Here is a 24,660-nt window from a genome sequence, read left to right on the forward strand (position 1 = left end):
TCAGGGTTACTTGAGTTTTTTTAGTCATGGATTACTTGAGTTACTCGGTCAGGGTTACTTCACTTACTCGGTCAGGGGTTACTTGAGGGGTTCATATTCGAACAGGGGTTACTCGAGAGGTTCACTCGATTAAGGGTTACTTAGTCAGGGGTTACTCGAGTTTCTCAGTCAGGGGTTACTCGAGTTTCTCGGTCAGGGGTTACTCGAGTTTCTCGGTCGGGCCGCATACAAAAAATTGTGACTCGAGTAACCCCTGACCAAGAAACTCGAGTAACCCCTGATCGAAAAACCCGAGTAACACCTGACCGAGAAACTCAAGTAACCTTGGAAACTCGAGTAACCCCTGACCGAGAAACTCAAGTAACCCTGGAAACTCGAGTAATCCCTGACCAAGAAACTCAAGTAACCTCGGAAAACTTGAGTAGCCTCTGATCGAGAAACTCAAGTAACCCCTGATTGAGAAACTCAAGTAACCTCTGCCGCACGATACAACAGACCGCATATAAAAATTTGTGATGGACAAGTGTATGTTCTCTATTGCACTTTCTCTTTTATAAATAGGTCATATTCTTAAAATTTTTTAAAACAAAAATGTCTAACCGTACATTAAAAATCAATAAATTTTTACTTAGAAGATGTAAAAGCTAAATAATTTAAATATGAAAAAAATGTCTAAAGTTTAAAAGTTTGTTACTAAGATACTCAAAAATTTAGAGATACTTTGTAACTTTGTAAGGATTAGAAGTTGATTCGTCGATCCAAACATTTGGTCTAAAATTTTAAATAACTACATTGTATTCATATTAATGCACTATGTTATTCGCGAAAGAAAACATGCAAAGTATTATGGAGTCCCTTGCTTAAAAATAAAATAAAATTGGGAAGTTAGTGGCAATGAGATAAATAGTTATTGATAGGTTTTTCTTTTAAGGAAAAATAGTGAAATGCACAGTTATTAGTACTCTATACGTACTGGGATTTTGAAGAATTATGGTTAATTGTTGTCATATGACTGTAGAATTAATGAGTTACACAAATCCTCCAAAAAAGCGGGTGTACGTTAATTTATTGTAAGCTAAGACGGGTTAAAAATTTTTAAAATTATTTTGAAGATACCCTTTATACAACAAAAGTTATTATTTTTTTAATAATAACTTTTATCTTACGAAAAACTTATAAATTATTAAATTAATCATATTAGTTTTTATATTATGCAATCATGAATTTATAAGAAATTACATATTAAAATAAAATTCAAACTAACAACAAATTAAAAGTTATCCTTTAAATGCTTAAAATTACCATAAAAGTAGTTAAAGTTACCTTCAAACTAACCATCTTACAATAAAATTAACGTCCAACGGCCTTATACAAGACTTTTTGTAATGAATTATAACGGAATATCTAGAAATGTCCTCCCAACATTTTGGATTTTGTACCTTTCTCGTTGATTTTGTTCAGGAGGCCAGATATTATATACCATCAATTTTGACTTGACCGCGCCTTAATAATGTTTTGACCAGTTTGTAATCACGTTGCAAGAAGAATCAATAGTCATGCCTAAAGGCTAAAGCATAGCGTATACTACTACATGTCAATTTTACTTCCAAAAAAATAAAAAGTAAACAGACATGTTATAAAAAGAAGGGTAATGATATATATAAACCTTTATATATAAACATTAAATATACTTTTTAAAATGGAATTAAGTTGGAAATTTATGACAAAATTACGCACAAATCGGTGTGATTAATGTAAATTTATTATTAATATTTCCTTTTTTAGCTCCTTATACATAGCTCTAAGGGCTATATTTATCATTTTCCTAAAAAGAATTATAATTTATTATTTTTGTAGAAATTCAATTTTTTTTTTACTGAATTGGAATTAATTTTATTGAAGTGAAACTATTTTAATTGATTCTCTATTATATTTTTTCTCTTTAGAGTTACTTATTTTTATTAAACTAAAATTAATTTTAACGAACTAAAATTAATTTCACTAAACTGAACTGTATTAAACTTATTTTTATTAAAATGAATTATTTATACTAAATATTTTTTTAAGGCGAACTGAATAGGGTAGTTGGTTATAATTTCAGAGATGGTATATGCAAAATGTGATCAAATCATGCTCAAATTATTTACCCTTCGTGGCTCTATCGACACTAAAAAAATCAACGTTGTGTTACTTTTACTCTAATCATTAAATTTCATAAGTACTCCATAGCATTTACTCCAATTATTTAATTATTTAAATTTTTTCAGTTGAGAGTTGGGAAGATGCTCATTCTAAATATATCATGCAATAGAGATGGTAAACCATTGAACTTTGATATAATGTGAAGAGAGGTTGGAGGAATGCAATTTACGGGAACCACTTACGCAAATGAACATGAATCCATGCTGTGAAAATACAATAAATTTTTAGTCCAAAGATAGATTAGACTGATTCAGAACGAAAAAGAGTCCAAAACGGCAAATCATATTATTTCAAGTGAAAACTGAGAGTCACATAACCTATACATGCACCTTTCAAAATTCAATTTATCCTTAAATTATTTGTTCAACCAGTAGACTTTCCTTTTTATGCTATGGAGTTAAATAAAAATGAATAAGGGTCATTTTCCAAGTTCAATTTATAACTCAGATGTATTTAATTCAACTTATTTTGTCCAAACTTATATTACAACACATTTCTATGCAGCTGATTACATTGTGTGACAGCTTGAAGAAAACTAATAAAAAAAATAATTCCTATAACACTGACAAAGTAACCTATATTATACTGACAAAGTAATCCCTTATTATACTTATTAATTAACCTTTAAATAACAAAATAACCCCTAAAACACTAATAGAGTAACTCCTATATTATTAACATAGAGTAATCTCTTATATGAAGGTATATCATAACCTTTTTTTTTTTTTTTTTTAAAAAAAAGATGTATCATAACTTATTATCATTATGTAATAATAAATCAGAGTTTAGTATTTCTATCCGCCCCCCACCCCCACCCCCCCCCCCCCCCCAAAAAAAAAATAAAATAAAATAAAAAAAAAAAAAATAAATAAAAAAAATTGCATTCTAGTTCTAATCATAGTAGTTATGAATTTTTGTAGGCACTTTGCATCTGTGTTAGATTAATAATACACTTGTCAATTCACACATTTGATATAAATACTCCATATTTTTAGAATTTTAGTTATGCATTTCTAAAAATTATCAAAATTGATAAATTGAAAAATATAGAAGAGCATAATAAGATACTAAGGGCCTGTTCTGATTGGCTGAACTGAGCTGAAGTGAACTGAACTGACTAATTATTTTATAAGAGAAGAAAATTAAGAATTGAACTGAAAATAAGCCGAAGAAAACAGACCCTAACACTTGTTTTTACATGCTAGTAAAAATTTATAATCAAATGGGAGACATATATATCCCTACCTTTTAAAAAGTATGAGAAAACGCTTATAAATAGTGTGAGGACTATTATATCCTTAAAATGTTTGTTTATCTATATGCCCCTATTGATTTGATGTTGATTGTTTCTAAACGTTTCCTTGTGTGATTTAATAATTTAACTCTTATGCATAGTGTTTCGACAATTATACCCCATAAAATATTTATTTACTAATTTTTCCTTAAAAGATATCAAGTTGTTTACCATTTGAACCAACTCTTATTGGTATAAATATTTATTATTATGATGTAAATAAAAAATCAAAAATTTCCTGTTTTTAAGGGATATGATCCTACTGTCACAATATTTTTTTTAACATAGTTTGGTGGCTACAATGTTTAGATTTCCAAGATGTTACACAGTTTAGTTCGTGCGTAGATTTAATCATCGACGTGCTCACATTGATGTTATTTGGGATTTTATGTGTTGAAAAAAATTGCTACGACCCAATCACATTTTATGTCACTCATAATAAAATTTATGTGAGGTGACAATTATCTAGCTTGATCGATGTGATAGGCTTTGAAATTGTAGCACATCACTTCTCCTATTCCACTCTTTCTGTGCTGAAAAATTTCTCTTTTTTTTTTTTTTTTTTTTTTTTTTGTCTATTTTTATGATTTATAATTCATAATTTATTTTTATTATTTTATTATTAGAAGGAATTATTTAAGTATTTAAATGGAATATAAGGTTTTTCCTAGAAAGAAGATATCCAGTGCAAAAGACTGTAAAATAAAGCTCACTCCCCCATAAAATTAGGGTTTTGAATTTTATAGCTTAAGTCAGCATTACCCCTTTAGGTCATGCATTGAAATGGTACGGAATTGCAGAAAAGATTCAGTAATTTCACTGCAAATTACCCCTTTTGGCTGAAAATAATATTCTTGTAATCCATTTTGGAATGTCTAAAAACAGAATAATAATTGTAAGAATGATAGATTATTTTAAGTTATTAAGGTTATGATTGGTTCAACTTTTTTAAAAAAAAAAAAATTTATTTTAGCAAACATAATTTCTTACGAAGTACTCCATATAATATTACTCCGCAGTATACTTTAATTCGATTATCTTATTATTTTAATACGAGTACTTCATACTTCGTATAATGTTAGTTCAAATTAACTACAATCTTAATGTCTGATAAAATAGTATAAGGGTCTGTTCACATTTACTTAATTTCAGTTCAGTTCAGTTCAGTTCAGCTCTAATCCGTTCAGTTCAATTCAGCTCCTAATTTCCCTCTCTCATAAAATATTCATTTCAGCTCAGTCAGTTCAGTTTAGCTCCAATTAGTTCAGTTTAGCTCCAATCAGTTCAGTTCACTTCAATTCAGTAAATGTGAACATACCTTAAGTTCGAAAAGCTGATACGCGGTATAAATTTAGCTGTATACAATTGAATCTTTTGATTTATTATTAATTTAAGAGTCAAGACATTGCCAGGTTCTACATTATACGTCTAATAATGTATAATATATTCTGTACTTATTATTTCTATTGCCCCTTGGAGTCTTTATATGACATCTACTTGATACATTATTGGAGTTCAAGTAAAATCTTACAAGTTACAACCATATATAACGCATAATAATATGCCTGATAAATATACAACCATATATAATGCATAATCTTCCTAAGACACTTTCCGCTCCAATCTTATAAATCTTACTCTCTTCTAAGTCCTAACCAAACTACTTTGTAAAACTCTTATTAAGTCGCTTTACGATATTCTTAAATGCTATTCCATGTGTACCAAATCTACCTTTGTAACAGTCGCAATTTGTAATGAAATACATACACTGAAAATGATTTATGAGTACCTTTTTATCTATCTACTTAAATTTTTACGACTCCGTTATTGTATATGTGTAATTGTTGGTGTGGAATTTTTAGGTGTCTATAATAATGTGTACAAACCCTATGAATTAATCAACTCACAATGACAAATTTAAACCCAATAAAATATAAGATTCCTTATTCAAGTACTCAGTACAATATATAAATGCAGACTTCCTTACTCAAGTGTCAAGTACAACAAAAATATATACTACTATAAAGGACTTTATTATACGTATATGCTCTACATGTTCAAATCAGAAAATTCGTAAGAATTGATATAAAATCCATATTTTCTATTATAAAAATTAGCAAATCCATATCTCAACGCTTAATTTCAAATTTCCTTCGTTTTTTTGTCCTGTATTTGATAGTTTTTCGTAGCTAGACCCTGTTTTCAACCATGTAAAGAATATAAAATGTCAAGTATACGTTCAATAGTTGTGTTTTTCTGCTTGAGCATAGTACAGTAATCCACAACAACTCTGTGTCAATTTAACAATTTTTTTTTTAAAAATTTTAAATAATGTGCTACTCATATTATCAGTACATTTAGTAGTAGTGGTATTACTCATTAGTTTGGACATAAATATGTAGCATGAGTTCACTCATTTAAGTACCAAAACAATTCTAAAACACACAATAATTAGCAAACATTATTTTGCACATGGACAGCAAACAACCAGCACCTGAAAATTCCAAATACTATGGTACGAAGTATTCCCTCCGCCCCTTATGATTTAATTTGCACCATTTGACTCAAAAAGCTCTCATAAAAAGTGAACTCATTATACAAATAAAAGGGAATGAGGGAGTATTGATTTTGTAAACAACTTGTACTAAAATGAGTAAAATCTAACTAAACATTATCAGTGCAATAGCTAATACCAAAGTGGCATAGTGGTTATGTTTCTTTACATTATTTCATGAATTAATTATAGGAAATTTTGATATTAACCACTTCTAAAAATCCACTTACTTGCTTTTACCACCTCCATAAAAAAAAGTTTTATTTTACCATCACATAAAAAAATGAAAATTGGGTTTTACCACCAATCACCGCCAACTAACGGATTTCGTCCATAAATCCGTTAGTGGGACCTACCATGTCCACGTGTCACCATATTATTGGGTAAAAAAAATTTAAAAAAAAACAAAACCAATAAAATGGTGACAAGTAGACATAGTAGGCCCCACTAACGGATTTATGGACGGAATCTGTTAGTTGGCGTTGATTGGTAATAAAAGCCAACTTTTATTTTTTTTATATGGTGGTAAAATAAAACTTTTATTTATGGAGGTGGTAAAAGCAAATTTTTCATTTTTTGGAAGTGGTAAAAGTCAAAATAACCTTAATTATATCTTTTATAATAAAACTAGTTTTGTGCCCCGTACGATGCCCGACTTGTTTATGGACTTTTAAGATAAAATTATATTATAATTCAATTTGATTGAAAATAGATTCTAAAGTACTCCTTAACTTTTTTTGCTACAAAATCTATCAATATCAATCCAACGTGGTTCGACACTTGGCGAAAAGTTAAAACGCTAAATGATGTTGTCTTGTGGCCTAATTATAAGTTTATTATTTGGTATTTTATCGAAAATAAAACTTTAAACTAACACTCTTATTCTAAAAATCTATTCTAATTTGATTGAAAATGAAATTCTTAACTAACTTTTTTTTTTTTTAATCTTATGAAGTTTATCTAAATCTATCCAAGGTGGCGCGATACAATAACGATTTTTATCTTATGAAATCTATTTAAATCTATCCAAGGTGGCGTGACACTTGGCGAAAAATTGGAATGTCAAGTGTCGCTGTCTCGTGACCTGACTAAAAATTTAGCTTTATATATTAGTTATATGATTAGCTAAGATTAAATCGATTCAAAATGATTTAGACTAGATCATGTACCCCGGCCCATTTAATAAAATTGTTTTTATGTCTGTGTTGATGTAAATTTGCATACGAGCGCATTTTCTTCCTTTAATTTATTTGACTTATTGAAGATTAAAGTTATAAGAACTTATTAGAATTGATTGTAATTGAATAAAAAAAACTTTTTACTCCGTAGAACTTATAAGTACTGCTTGAAACTTAACTAAACATATCTAAAATTATTGAACAGAAAACTTAAATTTATAAAGTTAAGAGAGCGAACGCACCCAAAGTTCATTCAAACCAGATCAAACTGGACTAATGAAGTTCAAATTAGACCAATCTTCACAAAATTCAAACCATAACACCTTATTTCAAGTAAAGATAACATAACTTTCATAATATAAGCTAATGTAATTTAATGTCAGATTGTTAAACAAGGCTAAATCATCTATTTAAAGCTTTATACCAACAGAAAAATCATGTTTTGTTCGTATTCATGGAGCGCAAGTTTTGATGTATTCTCCACCAGGCCAATTAGGGTTGTTACTTGTTAGGGATCGCTGATCTATGAGAATGTTTGTACATTTAATGTTAATAGAGTAATAGATGCATGACCCAACAAACTTAACTATTTTATTTTAGTTCTTTTTTTTTTTGGGTGCAACTCTTTATTTCTTTTTTGCTAAATTAAATATAATTAATAGGGCTTTAGATGGCCCACTAATGCCACTGGTAAAGAATTATTGAACTAATAAGGCTTTACTCTTTCTTTCATTTGATTTATGTTATATTAAACGTTAAAAGAAAATTTGATGCACACTTTTTGTTATAAGCAGATACATCCAACTGTCTAAGACCTATATATTTCCTTATGATTTGATTTTTCTCGTTTTGAATGCACTCATTATAGGAGTACATGCTTGATTTTGGCTTGGCTTACACCCTTTTAGATCTTCTACATTTTCATTCAAATGGAAAATGCTATACATGCTTGCTCCTAACATTAAAAAGTTAGTTTAATAAATACTCTGTATAAAAATAACTAACGAGAACAGAGTCATATTAGAACTTATAAGTGACCGAAAATAAAGTAAGGATAATAGAGTTATATTACAACTTATGGTAAAGTAAGGATACTAGATAAGAAGGGATACAAACTGAGGTTTTTTTTTTTTTTTTTTTTTTAAAATTCTCCGTACTACTTTTCAATTATTTTAATATTCACTTGAAATTTAGTATAAACAAAACAATGAAAGTGATTGATTAAAGTTTCGTTGATTGATGTACAACTACACCATTTATATTGTTTATTGTAAAATTTAATTGTAAATTTGTAATTAAGTGATGGGAAGACCCTAAAATGTAATAAAATGATAAGAGGATTTTAATCAAAAAATAAGAATTGAGTTCACTCCAAGACTTCATAGAACTTCAATCTCATCCATTAATTTAGAAAACAAGCAGTATAAACAATTAATCATATCCTTACACTCGGATAATAACCAATAAAACACACATGAAACCACACGCTCTTAATTAGAGTCATTAATCATTCCATCCCATCCGATTCAAATGAACCCTAAAATTAATGAATAATCAACAAAAGATTTATACATAGAGTTTAGGAAAATACTAAACCATACATACCTTAATCAATATATCCTTGGTTGTATGTCCTGTCCATGAATGCACAATTATGGCCTTGGACTTGATTGTACTCGGAATTCACAACCATTGTAGTAGATATCGCCCCAAATTGCCCTAAATCCATGGAAAATGCCCTAGCAAGAGCTTCATCTTGAGAATCATCAATCGACGAAGAGGCCGTGGTGGCCAAGAATTTCTCAATGATACCCACAGAAGCCATATGATCTTCTAATGGTTGTTGCTGGTTAACTTCATCAACCCTCATAACATTATCAAGAGAATTAGGGTTTTCCTCCATTTCTAAAGGGTATTCTTTATTATTATTCTTGATTAATAACTTCTCTTTTGTCCTCTCTCTTGCCCTAGCTCTTGCTTCCTTCCTTTTCTCATTAATTTTAAGTATTATTCCTCCCTTCTTATTATTGTTGTTATTATTACTATTATTTTCTCCCATTTTCTTATTCATTATTTCTTCAGACAATAATTTCTCTTTGTTATTACTACAATCACCTTTAATCATTTCTTCTAAAGGAGATGAAGGTAAGATACTAGTGCAACTCTTGTCAGAAAGATCCTTAATAGCCGCCTTAGATTTGTTAAACAACCACTCAATCGTCTTGCTCGCCTTGTCGAATCCCAACATATCTTGTAGATCAAAGAACTTCCTTGCTATTTGGAGAGACAACCTCATCCTCCGGTCCCTCGGCCCGTGAGCGGTATGTATCTTGCTATGCCTATCTTTCTTCCCTGCCCTTCTTTTTGATGATCCTCCTACACGGTCTTGCTTCTTTTTGATCCCTTTCTTTGGTGCCGCCTTCTCACCGGGATTGTTACTCCCTCCAATGTGTTGATCTACGTTGGTACTTTCATCGATCGTAGTCGATACTAGTGATGGTGGCGGTGGCGGTGGCGGTGGTGGGGGAGTGTTGTAGGGCAAAATGGTGTCTAAAAAAAGCTCATCATCATCAAGCAAGTGACTAGGAAAGTTATTAAAGAGATGATCATCAAAAGGGTGGTGATGGGTATTGTTTTGATAAATAGGAAGAATACTATTTGCATTGTAATTTGAATCAAACATGGTTACATTTATTTGTCTTTTGATGTTGAAACTATGATAATAATTAATTACTACTCCTAGTAGTGTAAAAAAAAATAAAAAATTAGGGTTCTTAGGGAGAGAGGGAGAAAAATCTAGATGTTTGTTGAATATAGCTGTTGATAATGGGTAGCACATAACTATTAAAAGAGTTTTTTAATTTACCTTTTAACATGTACGATAACCATTATGATAAGGTGGGGCAAAAGAAAGTAACACTTTCCCTGTCTCAGTTTACTTATCCTATTTTCCATTTCTATATTGATTTACTTGCTTGCTACATTCATAATTTAAGAACTTTGTTCTCTTAACTTTTTCTTAAGATGTTATCAAACTTTTTCTTAAGATGGTTATTCATACTTGCTCATTCAATTTTTCACACTACAATTTCAATTACATACAATCATGTTCAAATAATAAATTATAAAATAACTACGGATGATAATACCAGATCAAGAATGTAATAGCTAGGATTGAGGAAAGATTAGCAAGTTTTGAAATCCAAAAGCAATAGTTGGAATCTTAGTATGTAATTGGTTTTATAGTGTATTAGTAACGTAATAATAATCTGCACGCATCAAGATATTTTGTTGATAACGTCTTTCACAGTAAGTAAATAAATTGAGACAGGCAGAATACTAATAATGTTATTTTCAAATTTTCTTAAAATAAAAAGAAAGGAAAGGAAATTAAACTTATAAGAATGCATGAATTGAATCAGCCCAAATTTAGGGCAAAAGATGAAGAACAACACAGGAGCATGGACCAAAGCAGGAAACAGCAGTAGGTAATGTGACATTTCACGTGGTACTAGATTGATTGAAGTAACCCTTCTCTCAGAAGAGAGAGAAAATGCATACGTACAATACATGGTTAATAAGAAATGAAGTTAGTGAGTGATATAATAAATGCCAAGAAGACTAATCTGAGCTAAAAAAATAGGGATGTTCACGTTTGTTGTTAAAGATAAAGCATAAATGGAGCATATTGAATATAGCATAGTAGAATACCTAGGGATAAAACTATAGAAGGGAAAAGATATAGTGAAGGACAATTATTTCAGCTGGCTTTTAGGGGGTTAAATTAATTTTTTTAGCATCGATTTTAAAACCCTACTTTTATGACCATTGGTACAAAAGGAATGGCTGTTCTTGACCATGGGGAGACAACTTTGTCCATTTCCTTTTTTTATTATTGCAATGCAATTGATGTTTCCCTCACTCTTTCTTTTTCTTGCTTTTTATTGATTATGACTTGTGTATATATGCAGATGTTGGAATTTAAGGTGATTAGGGATAAACATTGATTAGTTGAGTTTCGCAATTAATTTTGAATTTTTTTGTCCGATCTTATTAGAATTTAATTATTCGGTACAATATTATAAAGAATATTGAATTTATTTTGTCTCTATTTATGAATATAACTGAATCTATTAGACAAAAAAAATTATAATATCAAATTTTCATAATTTAATTTTGTTTATATGTAAGCCTTGTTCAGTTCACCTTAATTATTTTGCGATTAGTTTTGTATTTAATTAAGTTGAGTTTTATATTGCGATTAATTTTAAATTTATCTGTTGACTAATCTTATTAGAACTTAATAATTTTGTATTATACAGAGTATTGATTTTATTTTGTCTATATCTATTACTCTATATTAAAGTGAAATTTTTTCTGGAAGGAATTTTCCCTTCTAAACTCTACTTTTTCCATTTTTTTTTTTGAAGCAATAATTTTTCTTGGAAATTGATTGTATTTATTTATTATCATGTATTTTTTGAATTCATCTATCTATAAGTCTATACTAAATGAGAGTTTTTTCCCTCCCAAACGCCTTACAAATTCTGCCTAAAATTCACAAGTGACTTATAATATTTTTTTTCTTGGAAACATTTTTTTCTTTTATGCTTAATATTGTGCATAATAACTCTTATCACCCTTGAAAAATGATAAAAAAGTAGTATGATGATAAAAATAATTCAAAAGTCTTATTAATTACTTCATATATGAAGTATTATAAAGATGATTCTAGGTGATGTACTTGTCCATAGAACAACTAATGGTCATGAGGGATATATGCATATAATATTGGGCTAAGAATTGCAATATGAAGACTTAGGTAATTAAATCATTGTTTCTTACTACCTACCATTTATGTTAACTTTGATCTTCCTTTTCTAAGTATATGAATATTATGACATGACAACATCTCCAAACTAACTAAAAATTAATCAAATAAAAACCATGGCAACATCTCCAAACCAACGTCTTGAAAACCATGTCAAATGAAATGGTTAGACACTGGATGACTGGAAATCTGGAATGCATGAAGGAAACTTTCTTAAACTTATTTTGCCAATTTTATCTTATTTCAACTTATCTGAACCATTTTTTTTCTAAATTAAATCAAAATAAGTTGAGAATCAGACAACACACCCTTATAAATCTAAGGATTGACAGTTCTTGCTTGTAGGAGAATGATCAAGAAAAAGGTGGGAATTAGATGCTATAAGTTTATGATAGTTTCTCTCTTTTATTACTTGTTCATCATTTTTTCTGAGGGTTGACAATCTTGAATCTTATGTGTTATTAGTCCGACACTAGCCAAGCAACGAACATAGCCATTATCAAAGCACTTAGATTTAATTGCATGCCCACTTTTAAAGTTTTAAACCCGTTTGATTGACAAGACAAACCACCAATATGAGAACACTTTTCAAGTAATCGATCAGCAAGGCTTTATAATACTTGTAACTACTGGAAGAAGAAAGTTGAGTAACTACTGAATAGGGTCTTCCAATAATACTTGTATTAATTAGAGAATGTTTACTCCCACTCCATTACAAAAAAAAAAAAAAAAAAAAAAAAAAAAAAAAAAAAAAAAAAATAGAAGTAATTCTTTATTATTTAACTACATAAATTAATAGTGATCAGAAAAGGAAAAGGGGATGAAAAACCTTGATTCCCTTTTTTGTTGTTTGTAATGTCAATTCAATCATTCTCTTTACCCTCTTCTTACCTCAAACTCCTCTACTTTGATTCCTTATCACCCATGAATATGTGCATGGGGCAAGCAATCAGATAAATAGGACTCATTTGGGCTGGTTTTGGTGTCTAATCGGACTGTGTCGGGTCGTTCAAGTCAATTTTGGCTCTATTGTCAAGATGCATTATAAATAAAATAGTCATTATTAGAAACATTTATAGATCTTGTTTACTTCACCTTAAAAAAAAATTAATATTTAGTAAAAATAGTCTAAGTTCAATAAAAAATAATTTCAATTCAGTAAAAATAAGTTCAGTTCAGTTCAGCAAAAACAATTTCAGTTGAATCAGTTCAGTAAAAATAATTTCAGTTCAGCAAAAATAATTTCAGTTAAGTAAAATTAATTTCAGTTCAGTAAAAATAATTTAAGTTCAGCAAAAATAATTTCAGTTTAGTAAAAATAATTTCAGTTCAGCAAAAATAAGGTGAAGTGAACGGGGCCTTATTGCCTTATCGGGTTTGTTCGGTTCGATTCGATTCAGATAGGGTCAAATTGTGTCAAGTGATTTCAAGTAGAGTTTGAGTTTGAATCTGGTATTTCAAGTTGGATAATTGGATATGAGTTTTTTTTTTTTTTTAATTTTTATTTTTAAAGAGCCACAAAGGGCGAGTGATGAGAATCAATCCCATGATCACCTGGAACCGGGAGGAAGCTCTAACTAATTGAGCTATCCCTCACTCTCAGTTAAATTATTAGTTTTAATAGATCTACTTATTACATATGTTGGGTTTTAAGGTGATTAGAGATAATTGTTTTAACATTGTTTTCGATAAATTTATCTGTTGGATGGCTATATCAAAACACATTTAAATTTAGGTCTTGTGCTCACCTAATATACTCTTCTTATAAGAAGGATTTTTTTTTTTATATTATTTTTTTTGTAAAAAACTACCTTATAAAGAAATTTTGTAAGAAACTACCTTATTAAATATTTAATGTTGCTACCCCATGCTAGATTTAATGATGAGAGCAGGGTTATAAGGGAGCTATATATTTGGAAACTGGGCTAGAAAAAGGGGCAAGAAGAGTGGGAATTGGATCAGTAAACGTCCCTTATTTAATGCAAGAATCCGGCACAAGGTAGCTTTTTACTACATATAATGGTATAAGGTAGTTTCTCACAATATTTTTTTATAAGGTATTTTCTCACAATTTTTTTTTATAAGGTAGTTTCTCACAATATATTATATAAGGTAGTTTTTCATCCAAAAGATTGTTTTAAGAATAATGAGTTCTCATAAGGAAAAAAAAAAAAGAAAAAAAAGTTCTAAATTATTAGCTCTTATAAGGGTTAATATGTGCTACTCATCTTTAATTTACAACTAAAATATAATAAGGTCTAGTTGGTTCTAAAAATTGTTAAGTTTAGATTAATAAATATTATGTGAATTGAACACACTCTTTTTTTACTCCGTGTAAACCATAAAAATTCAAACCTGCAATATATAATTAAAGAAGTAGAAAAATATACGGGAACAATTATTTCATTGATAATTTATGGGTTATCAATGAAATAATTGTTCCATCTAAGCCTAATTTAACCCTAGAAACGATTCCCTTTATATAAAGTGCCACAGAGTAGTAAACAAGATAGCTATCAAATATTTTACGAGATCTTAAAGACAATATCTTATATTTTTTTTTATATTATCTCCTAATTTACATAAATCTGACACCTAATAATTAACAAAATTTCGGTGCCAAAAAAGCCCTCTCGAGACCTGTTGTGGAGATTTGATATTGGATGCAACTTGGTCTAGAAATTTTCTTGTAGAATTTAAAAGCAAATTTGGCATGCCTCCATTGATCCCACGGATTTTGAAACTTGGAGAGCGGAGATGAAGAGCAAAAATTGCCCCACCGAGCGTGCCAAAATTTATTTACGTCTAAATAAATAAATACGGGAAATAAAGTAACAAATGAATTTATATTAATATTTGAATTTTGGGTAAAATCTCTGTATAACAGTTTATAATAAAATAAACTAAGTTTTCTGATTTTGTTCCGTAGCTTGATGAGGACACGTGTGTCACACCTGTTGGATGACAATTGATGACGTCAACTTGGGTTTGAATGCAGGATGATGTTTGATGATGTCAACCTGTATTCAAGGGTTTTGTTTGAATACACCTGAACGAGGGCTTATGAAGCTTAATCCCGTTCAAATGTGTTTGAGTGTATCTAAACAAGTCGGCACGAATTTGATGCGGTTGTTGACTTCCTTCAGAGAAAATTCTGTTTGAGTTTTATGAGTTATTAAAATAATGATTTCTGGATGCCCTCAATTGATGGAGGAATGATGTATTTATAAGAGATGAGAACCCTTGAGTGGACTTAGTAGGTTTGGGCCCGTCCCATTTTATGACTTAAAAGTCTTTTAACTTGGTCCACTTGATTTACTTTACAACCCGAATAATATTTGATTAATTCGGACTATTTATTTGGGTGGGCCAAAAATAATTTAGATGGATCATTAACATGATTTAAACCAAATTAATTTATTTAATTTAATGTACGACGCTCATGAAATTTCCGTGTCTACACTCCGTTTCAACTTAGTTGCAGCACTTCTACTTTCACCGCATGTCAATCCATAATTTTAATCATTAATATCTCTATTTATCAACTTGTATAAAATATAAAAAGTCAATATTAAAAATATGCAATAAGACAAACTTAACAAGATCTCAGGTTAATATATTTTCCCTTAGACATAAATCACCGTTCGTGAATAGTGTAAAATATACTTCGTATATACATGCGTTGCAACTAAATATAAACAAACTTAACATAGCATTTATAAGATACTCGTTTATAGGTTTTGGAGGACGTAAAATATACCGTATAGTACTGTCTAAGCTTTTAATCATAACTTGATTTACTCCGTGCTTACTGTAAACTCTTTAATTTTGTCGATCTAAACTTATTATTTCTGAATTAATTCAAAATAAGTTGAGGATAATAATTCTCACTCATTGGAGAAAGATCAAGAGAAGATGCAATAGTTTTACGATGATGCTTTCTTATTGCTCATTATCTCCTAAACTCTGTATCTCATGAAGGTTGACAACCTTGTGTAGTCCCACACTGGCCAAGCAACATAGCCATTATCAATGCAGCCAAAATATATTGCTTCTAATTGGCCACTTTAAAGGTTAAAACTTACGGAGTATTTCACAAGACTAACCACCAATATGAGAATTTTTTTTCTAAGTAATCAATGAGACTTGTAGACTATAATAAACTCAACGAACATAGGAAGAAAGAAGTCAATTTAGTAATTGGCCTTTCAATAATATTAAGTATCTGAACTAATATATGATGTGCTATCTGAACTTATCTACTTAATCCTAATTAGATCTAATTTCTCCTTATTCTCATGTTATTTGTACATCTGATTTACTGATTACACTTATTTAGTCCTGATTGAACATAACACATACACCCTAAACTACTTTAAAAAGAGTGAAATTATGTATGCTCCTTATCAATTAAGAGTTGATTGAAAGTTGGAATCATTCCTTCTAATTTTCACTTGGTAATGGTTAGTTTATACAAAGAAGTATTCCCTCCGTCTCTAAATTAGAAGTCTAATTCTCTTTATTATGTGAGTAATAAATATTAGAAATAGGCTTCTAATAATTAAAGGGACGGAGGGAGTATTATATTCACATATAACCAAATAGTATATTACTCCACATTTTTTTTACCACTATATTATGTATTTGAAATGTTCTAAAAATAGTCACATTCAATCAGGGTTGGCATTATTTAAATTAAGAATTCACTTACAATGAATATAATGGAGTTTTGAGGTATTCTTACCTATTGGAATGAAATTCATTTTAATTGTCTAAACCTATTGGTCACTACTTGCATATACAAAACACTAATAAACATTGCATTATAAACTATGAATAAATAATTTTCATAGGTTTATATATATGTATCTTGAGATATTTTAAAATAACAAAATATTGCATTATAAACTATGAACAAATCTAATCTAATAATAATATACATAAATAAAGAACACATTTTTTGGGAGCATTATTTCAACCAATAAAAAAGAGATTTGTATGTTATTTTAGAATTAAAAAATTCAATTGACATGTAAGCAAAACTAACGAATGAAATTTAAGTTTATTTTAATGTAAAAAAAGCAAATAGTGATTTAAGATTTAAATTATTATTATAAAATATAATTTTTTTTCACATTTAAGCTTTTATCCTAATATGTCACCAACGAGATAACACATTTAAAATTTATTTATATTGACTTAATTCAATTGCCACTGACAACAATGAATTAGGTCGCATTATTATAAATAATAAAACACAAATTCTTATACGTGGCTGGCCACATTGTGTGGCCAGCCACCATGGGGATTACTGACATTAGAGTTATAGGGGTTACCCGGTAAGTGTTCAGGGGTTACTTGATCGGTATTATAAGGATTAATTGATAACAGTTTTAAGTGTTACTTTGTTTTTTTTATAAGCAGCCACACGGTTAGCCACACACAAGATGCGCTGAAAATAAAATTATACTTTTTAAATATGCAATAGAAGTTTAATTATTAAATTATTATTTGGTTTTCTATGTTGGAAACTATGGAATATTAAATAGTAAAATGAATCAAATAATTAAAAAACTAAAAAACTTAGAATCTAACTAGTATGAAGTAGACATTTTTCGGAAGCATTTGACGTGGCACATAAAAACACATTATTTCAACCAATGAGAAAAGAGATTTATATTTTAATTTAGAATTAAAAAAAAAATCAATCATCACGTAAGCAAAATTAACAAATGAGATTTGAGATTTTAATTTTATATGCCATTAAAAAAACTAATTCAGTATTTAAATTATTTAAAAAAAAATTATCTTTTCACATTAAAAATTTTATCCTAATTAAAATCCATTAGATCAAATAACATATTGACCAATGAAAAAAAGATTTAAATATTTAGTTTTGTATTAAAAAAATCAATCGTCATATAAACAATATTAACGAATAAATTTTAAAGTGGAACTAAAGTGCCAGGTAAAAAATTACTCCATGTGATTTAGGATTTAAATTATTTCAAAAAGCAATTAAAAATATATTTTAACATTAAATATTTTATTCAAATATTCGAAAAATAATGTATAATATTTCTAATTTATTTATTGATTATAACTATCCTTTCAAGAAATTTATGTATGAAAAATTGTGCAACTCACGGGCTTTCATCTAGTATATATAAATAAATGAGGTAATTTTTTGAAAGCATCCGACACATAAACGAAAGTATTATTTCGACCAATGAAAAATAGATTTATAACTTATTTTAGAATTGAAAAATTCATTCGCTACCTAAACAAAATTAACAAATGAGATTTAAGAATGTATATTCAATTGCCACTTAGCTAAATAACGATGAGTAGTGAGTGAGGATTCAAATTTTTTTTTTTAAAAAAAAAATTATCTTTTGATACTAGAGACTTTATTAGATATATGATAAATATAATGTAGAAACTATAAATTTAATAATTAAAAATATCTTCATTTCCTAGTTATTTGTTTAAAAATTAGAATAGGAAAATAATTTATAGAGAACAATAGATTAAAAAAATAAATAAATAAAGGCCTTTTATTCACCACTGAAAAAAGAGGTGCGCATTTTATTTTGGAATTAAAAAAATCAATTGCTACATAAAAAAATTAACGAATGAGATTTGAGAGAATTTTATGTTCGTAGGTAAAATAACTCTATAAGTAGTAAAAAAAAATCACATTTTTATTTTAGAATGAAAAAGGAAAATTAACTAATGAGATTTGAGAGTTTAATTTTATGTGCCACATAAGTTTTAAAAAAAATCACAAATCGTGATTTAGGATTTAAATCATAAAAAAAACATTAAATTTTTATTTTTAACATATAAAAAAAATGACCAATGAAAAAAATTACATTTTATTTTAGAATTAAAAAAAAAGCCACATAAGGATTAATGAATGAAATTTGAGAGTCAATTAACTAATAAAGATTCACATTTTATTTTTTAGAATTATAAATAAATAGGATCGATGATATTTATGTGTAAAAGAACCGTACATCACACATGCTTTTATCTAATAAAAAATAAAATCAAGGAAACACTAATAATTAAATTAATATAAAAATATATAAATAAATAATCAAATGGATTAATAAATAAATGCATAAATAAGTATAGAGTAAGTAAATAAATATATACATAAACATAGTATAGAGTTATATTAACTTGACTTGATATAGAATTGACTTAACTTGACAAGGTTTATGAGTAAGAAAAATTGAGTATGAGTTGATTTTGAAAATCATTTTGAATAAAAGCTGATACATATGCAGGAAGAGTCTATGATGTTTTATTTGAATTCAGTCAAATCAAGGTGTAGCTTAGAGCTATGAAATTTATTCTTTGAATAGTATAAACTCTCACCCATCTCAAGCAAAGATTGCATGATGACTTGAATTTGAATTGAACTTATATGGAATATAATATGCATGAATTAAGTCTTTTAATTTGAAAGAGTACATGTTGGAGAGTCTATTAGGGTTGGACAGATTGGCTTGGATCAAGAAAATAAAATTTCAAATTAGTGAATAGGGGTTAGATAACAATGATGAGGGACTGATGTGTTTGACTTATCTAGACTGCATTTGCATTAAAATTCTAGAAAAATTAACCATTGAATGATGAGAGACCTTGTCACTTGAGTCCCATGCCTAGATGAGGCTACCTACGTCTCCTAGCTCTTCATAATCAAATTGTTTTAGCTCTTATTTTATTAACATAATTATACATGCTTATAAGATCTCTTGATGTAACATGGTGAAGTTGACGATTGCCAAGGAAGAATAAAAGTTTGTTTTTGACGTACTTTTGAAGTTTATTCTAAACTTGACTTTGATTGGATTCTTTCCATTTTGAAGTTGTTTTGCACTTGAACTTTATTCCTTGATTTTAATATATAAGTTGATACTTGAAACTTGGTATTTGATTTGAAATAAAACTTAGCTTCGATCTCTTTCTTTAACTTGAATTATTTTATACTTTTTTTTTTTTTTTATTTGAGATAACACTACCTTTTTTTTTTAACCCTACATCACATCATTCCATCCCAACTTTGTGTTGACGTGCATTGAAAAAAAAGTTAATCAATTGACGAGAATTAAAGTGGCTAGCTAGCTAGTATAATTGATGTTGAAGGATCAAAGAGAAATAATAAGGGAGTCAAGAGTGGTGCCTTTATTTTGTCCTCAGCATGTTTATCAATGTTGTAATACCATGTATTATTATACACTTTATAAATTAATATAAGTATTTTTGGAGTATTTTAATTAAATAAAATATAAATGTAATATATATATATATATATATATATATATATATATATATATATATATATGTATATGAGATCCAATGAGAAGTCTTAAAATGAGAAGAATGAGAAGGAATCTTGACCATGTATTTAATCCAACGATCAAATTTCGTCTTTGTAAAATTATGCACATTTAGTCTAAAAAATCTGCACAGTTAGTTCGAAAATTATGCACATTTCATTTTTCAGTTTTTATATGATTTTTTTTAACTGTTTCTTCTCCACATCGACATCTCTCTTCTATTGATTCATACACATTCTTTGTCTCTCTTTCTCTCTCCTAAAATTATGCACATTTGACTTAAAATTTATGAACGTTTGACTCAAAATTTATGCACATTCATTTTATCATTGTTTTTCCTCCTCTTTGTGTTGGATTCTTTCTCTCTTACATCAATGCTTATTCATAGTTCTAGTTGTACTTATAATTTTAGAAATGAGAAAGTAATAGTGGTCATGAATAACTTGTAAACCTAATAATAATAAGAATTAATCGACCGACGATGTCATTTAGAGAATGTTCAGCTAGCAATATGCACATATAATTGGAAAAATTTGCACGTTTAGAACAAAAAATTTGCATATTCAGCTCAATAAATATGCGCAAATTAGTTTAAGAACGTGCACAAATTTTACAAGAATAATGTCGATTTAGTTTTAAAATTAAGCATATACAATGTTTACTTTTACTTGATTCCAATTGGTTATCATTTTAAACCATCTTCTAAACTCAAAGAGGAAAAAAAAATAAAATGGGGAAGATATATGAACAAGGAAGAGGAAGAAGTAGAGAATGGGGAAAAACAAAAGAGAAGTAGAAAAAAAGGATATTTACATTTTTTTCCATTAATGAAGGATGTAATGAGAGCCATTAAATCTTTTTATTTGAATGTATGAGATTCCTTCTTATTCTTCTCATGATAAGGTCCTTCTCATTTGACACTATATATATATATATATATATATATATATATATATATATATATATATATATAAAGACTTTTAAGTCAAGTCAAATTTCTTATTTTAATTTTAAAGTCAATTATTTCTAGTTTGAATGGAAGAGGAAAGCTCTTCTAATTTACTTTCATTAATTAAGGATAAAATTGGGAGGTTATATTTAGAGGGTTTTAGAGGAATACCTTTCCTAATTTAATTTCATTAAGAGTCAATTCGAGTCGACTTAGTAGCCTTGAAAAAGCTTGAAATGTTTAATAAGGGTCGGGAGACCAAATCCAGTAGAACTGGGAAGGTTCGCTTGAATGTTGATCGTAATAATAAGAGGGATTGTAAATGTTCCAATTTCATCATGTTTATCTCTCAACATTTCTATGATTATAATATGGAATCTTCTTAGATTTTTTTTTTGCTTTGTTTTGTTTTTGTTGATTATACTACACGAAATAAGTCAATATAAAATTATTTTTTGAAGTAATAAACTTTCAAGATAGTTATCATAATACTAAAAAAATATAGTCAAATATGATTTATCAAAATATAAGTAGAAAAATAATGGGGATAGAAAGAGAGATGCAGTAGTATACTTTATACAATTAAGGAGTGAATTGCATAATACGTTTAAAAACTTTTAAATCTAAGTTAGGGGGCGTTTGGTTCAAACAATGGTATAAGTTTGGAATGAGGAATGAAACCTGAGTGCTATGAGGTTGGAACTTGATACTTGATTTCATGTGTTTGGTTTTTATCTAGGAATGATAGTTTTCCTTTTAATTTTAAACTAAAGGTATGGGTATGAGCCATACCCACCTCCCCCCTTGGGTTTCAAAAACCCATACCTTGGGGGTTTGAGGTATGGGTTTGAAAAATGAAATTTCTATAAACAAACACAAGGTATGTGTTTTGGTCATTCCAAACCCATACCTTATACCTAATATGCTTGAACCAAACACCCCCTTAATGATAAGTTACAACTCATAAATGGTAATTAAGTGATAGCGTAACATTAATTGTGGAATAAAAAAACAAATACAATAGAGTAAAAAGGAATTTATTTACAGGGAATCGATGTGGTTGTCCACCTGATACCACAACAATGGTTATAAAAGTTAGAAATTCAAAGATTATAACATACTTTCTCCGTTTTTTTAGTTGACACCGTTTGATTTTTACACCATTCACACAACACGCTTTGACTCGCTTTTATGGTTTATAGATACGATAAAACATATTCATGTGGGATCTTGTTTGAATCGTTTCAATGTATATTTTATTAATATCCACTTTTTATATTTTACAATGTTGATAATTAGAGATATTAATCGTTAAAAACATGCGTTGGCAAGCGTGATAATAGAAAGGTGTCCACGAAAAAAAACAGAGGAGGTATGAGAGATTAAATGTGATCCAAATATTCAAAAATTTTTGTATACATCCGGTTTACACTAATATTAGTGCATATCGAGCAGTATAAGAGTAACATTAAGCCAATTTAGGGTAACTTTTTGCCCTTTTTGGATAATTTTGAACATAATATAATTTTTTTTATAAATAGAATAAGAAAAGTTTTATAAGGGTAATAAAATTACTTTCAATCACTAATAATTGAATTTTAGTCATTTAAAATGTGATTCTTTACCAATAAAGCGTAAATTATTTTATTTGAATTGGGTTACTTTTATACATACTCAAGTAACATTTATTTATTTCAAGGGTAACTTTTGATCATTTTGAGAGATTTTTATAATGAATGTACAATAATTATTGTACACCCGATTTTTTAAAAAGTTTGTATGTGACATCATGTCATCATCCATGCGGTGGCGTATAATAAATCTCATTATAACATAGAGTGACATATATATGTCGTCAACATCTTATCTACATGAGATTTTATAATATTCCATATAATCATATACTCCAATATATTTATTTTATGATAAAATTTGTTTTTAGTAGTTACGGAGTAATAAAAATGGTTAATTTTGTGAAAAAAATGTCGAACATGTCAATTTTGTGAGATGAAAAGTATATATTTTTTTCTTTATCTAAATTACAAACATTAATTCAATTGAATAATGCAAAAAGTGCTAATAAAACACTCTTGTATTAAACATGGAGGGAGTAACGGTGGAGGGAAAGTTCTTAAATTTGAAGCCAAATTATTTCCCCAAAATCTAGGGTTTCTTGATTTCAGGCAACCGAGGAGGAAGGCTACACCCAGCTCCACTCTGCAATTGAAGGTAACAAATTCCCTGAATTTTCCTGAATTGAGTTCCCTGAGTGACTGTTGGATGAATGACATGAGTATTAATGGGTTTCATTTTTGTATGATTATATCTAATTGAAGTCAAATGCATGAATGATGAAAGTAGTAGGATTTGTGGGTTAATTGAATACAAGTGTATTTGGAAATGAAAGGGCCTATTCTTCAATTACAACTGCAATTTTATAAATGGAATATTTGAATCACAATATAATTCTATTATAACTTTGAATTATAGAGGCATAATTGGTGAGAGTGAATTTTCATTTACTGGAAGATCTTGAATTGTCTGTGAAGTTGAGATGTGTTCTTAATCTCTGTGACTTTGTTGTTTTGGCAGCGGGGTGACCGTGATTTCAATGAATTTTGGGAACAATTATGGTAAGCATCAGTTCACATATGCTTATGTTGTGGTTGTTGATTGATTTAATTGCAATGATTATCCAATGTAATACAGTAGAAGTTACTGTCTGGAATTTCTGGGGTGGGTGGAATCAAATTAAGGAGGTAGGCTTGATTAGTTGATGATGAGTTCCGCTTTCTGCCTCATTTATTAGTCGATGATGACTAAATGCTCCTTCTGATCTTGGCTTTGCCGGATTGATGGTGTTGTGGAAGATGAGCTGATTTGATTTCTAAACAATGAATTTCCTTCAGTTATCAGGTAGGCTTATTTAGGTGATGGTGACTGAATGTAAGTATTGATGTGTATAGACTGTGATAATCCAGGTCTGTTATTTGATTTTTATTTATTTATTTTTTCAAATATGTATGCTTATTAGATGTGTATTGAAGAAGACTGCGAGTAGAGTAGAAACTTCAGACGATGCTAGTTTGTAGAATAAACCATATTGCTGAATATATGCTAGTTTGCTGATGGATTTGTTGAATTGTTTACAGAGGCAGACAGTTGGTGTGAATTTAACTTGGAAGACAGCTCTGGTGATGCTGAGGCACCAGAAGTTACTAGTTTCCTTGCCCTTGCCGAGAATGACAGGCAGACAGGAGCAGTTATGGTGTGTGTGTGTTGGGGGGAGGGGGGGGGGGGG

At 28.9% G+C, this 24,660-nt stretch overlaps 1 protein-coding gene and 1 long non-coding RNA gene across 2 annotated transcripts; one reads left to right on the forward strand and one right to left on the reverse strand.

The window, feature by feature from the left end:
- Positions 1 to 8,834: 8,834 nt before the first annotated feature.
- On the reverse strand, positions 8,835 to 10,171 carry LOC145564917 (uncharacterized). Its single transcript, XM_081625074.1, has one exon. The coding sequence runs from the start codon at positions 10,065 to 10,067 to the stop codon at positions 8,835 to 8,837; it is 1,233 nt and encodes a 410-aa protein (XP_081481200.1). The 5' UTR covers positions 10,068 to 10,171.
- Positions 10,172 to 23,360: 13,189 nt separating this feature from the next.
- LOC145563667 (uncharacterized) lies at positions 23,361 to 24,643 on the forward strand. The gene is made up of 3 exons (XR_014094575.1): positions 23,361 to 23,588; positions 23,952 to 23,992; positions 24,512 to 24,643. It is a non-coding gene; the product is annotated as an uncharacterized LOC145563667 (long non-coding RNA).
- Positions 24,644 to 24,660: the final 17 nt, after the last annotated feature.

The sequence above is a fragment of the Chenopodium album genome, chromosome 10 (genome assembly GCF_948465745.1).
Source record: "Chenopodium album chromosome 10, dcCheAlbu1.1, whole genome shotgun sequence".
NCBI classification, from domain to species: Eukaryota; Viridiplantae; Streptophyta; class Magnoliopsida; order Caryophyllales; family Amaranthaceae; genus Chenopodium; species Chenopodium album.